The sequence below is a fragment of the Glycine max genome, chromosome 3 (assembly GCF_000004515.6).
Source record: "Glycine max cultivar Williams 82 chromosome 3, Glycine_max_v4.0, whole genome shotgun sequence".
Lineage (NCBI taxonomy): Eukaryota > Viridiplantae > Streptophyta > Magnoliopsida > Fabales > Fabaceae > Glycine > Glycine max.
In genome coordinates this window covers 17,542,681-17,545,992 of record NC_016090.4, presented here as the reverse complement: position 1 = coordinate 17,545,992, position 3,312 = coordinate 17,542,681, and the positions used below count along the sequence as shown (strand labels likewise).

The 3,312-nt window shown below is 35.2% G+C and overlaps 1 protein-coding gene across 4 annotated transcripts; it reads right to left on the bottom strand.

Moving 5' to 3' along the window:
• Positions 1–275: 275 nt before the first annotated feature.
• LOC102668454 (uncharacterized) lies at positions 276–3,312 on the bottom strand. Of its 4 annotated transcripts, none has more exons than XR_005890675.1 (5): positions 2,590–3,310; positions 2,218–2,362; positions 1,959–2,102; positions 1,714–1,858; positions 276–1,607 (listed from the first exon to the last, which is right to left on the bottom strand). XR_005890675.1 is itself a non-coding variant. In XM_041013888.1 (5 exons), exons 1-4 carry the CDS (start codon positions 2,472–2,474, stop codon positions 1,751–1,753), a joined length of 408 nt encoding a protein of 135 aa, XP_040869822.1. In that variant the 5' UTR covers positions 2,475–3,312; the 3' UTR covers positions 276–1,607; positions 1,714–1,750. The 4 variants fall into 4 exon arrangements, 1 of the variants encoding a protein (XP_040869822.1); XR_005890673.1 differs by having other exon boundaries at positions 276–426; positions 1,420–1,607; positions 2,218–3,304; XM_041013888.1 differs by having other exon boundaries at positions 2,464–3,312.

Sequence of the window (3,312 nt, the reverse complement as noted above, 5' to 3'; positions counted from 1 at the left end):
ATTATACCATAAATAATATATTTCCAAATATATGATCCATAAAATTACGAAAATCTTACCCACAATTGATTCTAAACTTAAAGAGGAAAAACTGTTGGAAGTAGATAGAATGAGAGAGTTTATAATATTGGAATCAATTTTCGTAACTTCATTATTATCAAAATGAAAAGATCATATCATACTTTTAATGAAAAAAATATTTTTATATCAAAGTGAAATCAATAAAATTACTAATATTAAATAACTCAGTGTAAGTAATATTAAAAATGCATTGCTTGAAAACCATAATGATTAAATTACAACTTTAAACTGTTAAAACAAAGTAACATAAAAATTTCTCCATCAATCAAAATGGGGTCATCATCACTCTATTTGTCTGAGAACATGGTAATTGTTGGTCACCTTCTCAGATGTAGCTTCACCATCCTGTAAGAAACAATGTAAGGTTATAATAAAAATTGCAAGAAAAAAGAACTTTAATAAAGAAAATCACAACAAATAAAATCCAAATCTCCCACAAACTATCACACTGTAGAATCTGAAACAGAAACAAAAATCCAAGCTTTGAAAAATAATTGTTAAATTCAAAACCAACAATATCGAGCTCATGAAACAAAAAAAGGGTAACAAATCACAAAAACTAACTAATTCAAAACACTACAGCTATGACAACAACATTAAAAAATTCACAAAGACATAGAATAGAGTGAAAGAAAGAAGGTACAGCTAAAGGTTATGCCAGAGGATGAAACAACACAGGTTTGGATGACAATGTTCTATTGCCTTGTGAAGGGTTGTCTCAACATGTTAGATTTACAAAAACATTACACCCAGTCCCAAAAATCGACCACGAAAAATGAGGCAAAAAAATTGATTAGGTTTCAGGAAAAATAGGAAAAATAGTGTGATTGGAATAGATTTGGAAGATAAAAATGACACCTTTAGTCTTCCAGAAAAGAGGAGTTTCCTGGGAAAAAAGAAAAATCACAAATATTCTCATAAATAAAGAACAAATCCAGCAAAGTGTTGTCGCCTTCAGCACCGCGGTTAGCCTATCCCGAAAATCACCACAAAAAAATTGACTAAAAAAATGAATAAAATACATAAAAATGGAACATTTATTCTTCAACACTGCCCTCTGAATCATATTGTTGCGAAAGTCACACCTTTTTTTCTGTCCAAGGGGAAAATAGATAAAAAGGGAACCTCATCGGAATCAGACAAATGTCACACCTTTTTCCCGTCCAAAGCAATATAAAAACCAAAGAAAAAAAAAACCAAACAAAGAAGGCCCTTGCATGGCAAAACATCGTCACCTTCAGCACCGCCGTTAGCTTGTCCCAAAAATCACCACAAAAAATTAGACAACAAAAAGGAATAAAATAGATAAAAATGGAACCTTTATTCTTCAACACTGACCTGCGAATCATATTGTTGTGAAATGTTTCTGTCCAAGGGGAAAATAGATAAAAAGGGAACATCGTCGGAATTAGACAAAGGTCACACCTCTTTACCGTCCAAAGCAATATTAAAACCAAGGCGAAAAAAATCGAACAAAGAAAGCCCTTGCATGGCAAAGCGCCGTCACCTTCAGCACTGCTGTTAGCCTGTCCCAAAAATCAACACAAAAAATTAGTCCAAAAAAAAAGATAAAAATGAAACTTTTATTCTTCAAAACGGCCCCGTGAATGATATTGTTGCAAAAGGTCACACCTTTTATCCGTGGAACCTCGTCGGAATCAGACAAAGGTCACAACTTTTTCCCGTTCAAAGTAATATTAAAACCAAAGCGAAAAAAAATTGAACAAAGAAGGCCCTTGCATGGCAAAGCGTCGTCACCTTCAGCACCGCCGTTAGCCTGTCCCAAAAATCACCACAAAAAATTAGACAAAAAAAGAAAAAAATAGATAAAAATGGAACCTTTATTCTTCAACAATGTCCCGTGAATTAGTTCATACCTTTTTTGCGTGGAACCTCATCAAAATCAGACAAAGGTCACACCTTTTTCCCGTCCAAAGCAATATTAAAACCAAAGCGAAAAAAATCGAACAAAGAAGGCCCTTGCATGGCAAAGCACCGTCACCTTCAGAACTGCCGTTAGCCTGTCCCAAGAATCACCACAAAAAATTAGACAAAAAAAAGAAATAAAATAGATAAAAATGGAATTTTTATTCTTTAACACTACCCCGTGAATCATATTGCTGCAAAAGGTCACACCTTTTTTCCGTGGAACCTAGTCGGAATTAGACAAAGGTCACAGCTTTTTCCTGTCCAAAGCAATATTAAAACCAAAGCAAAAAAAAATTGAACAAAGAAGGCCCTTGCATGGCAAAGCGCCGTCACCTTCAGCCCCGCCGTTAGCCTGTCCCAAAAACCACCACAAAAAATTAGACAAAAAAAGAGAAAAAATAGATAAAAATGGAACCTTTATTCTTCAACACTGTCCCGTGAATTAGGTCACACCTTTTTTGCATGGAACCTCGTCAAAATCAGACAAAGGTTACACCTTTTTCCCGTCCAAAGCAATATTAAAACCAAAGCGAAAAAAAATCGAACAAAAAAGGCCCTTGCATGGCAAAGCACCGTCACCTTTAGAACCGCCGTTAGCCTGTCCCAAAAACCAAACAAAGAAGGCCCTTGCATGGACAAAGCGTCGTGACCTTCAGCACCGCCGTTAGCCTGTCCCAAAAATCACCACAAAAAATTAGACAAAAGGAATAAAAAAGACAAAGGTCACACCTTTTTTCCGTCCAAAGCAATATAAAAACCAAAGTGAAAAAAAATCTAACAAAGAAGGCCCTTAAGCGGAAGAAAAGAGGAGAAGATGAGGAAGAGAAAGAGGAAGGAACAGAAGATTAATGAAGACGCAAAAAAATGGCACAACACACACAACAGAGTTTTTTGAATAGTAACATAAATGGGAAGGGGAAGAGAGAAAGAGAGTAAAGGTAGTGACGGAATGGGAAGAGAGAAAGAGAGTAAAGGTAGTGACAGATACAGAGAAAGAAAAAGAAAGAGTGGAAACGTAATTTCATGAGAGAGAAAGAGAAAAGAAGGGAAAACGTACTTGTAACAACTAGCACTGAGAAGGGATTTTTGTGAGTAATAATAAATAAATAAATAAATTAAAAAAGGGAATTGCAACAGCTGGCACTAAGGAAGAGAGAAAGGGCCTTGAATGTGGACTGAAGTGAGCAAAGAATAAGAGGGTTTATTATTTTTTTATTGGACATGTATCATCAGGGCAGAGATCCGGTAGTCAGGGCCTTGTTTGTATAATTATATAGATTCAATAATATGCTAACAAGAAGT

Bases quoted from the DNA above. Each gene is read 5' to 3' on its own strand.
- LOC102668454 (XM_041013888.1), bottom strand. The intron at 2,103-2,217 runs GTGTGACCTTTT...TTCTTGGGACAG, and splicing joins CTAGGTTCCACGGAAAAAAG to GCTAACGGCAGTTCTGAAGG. The intron at 1,859-1,958 runs GTATGAACTAAT...TTTTTGGGACAG, and splicing joins TGAGGTTCCACGCAAAAAAG to GCTAACGGCGGTGCTGAAGG.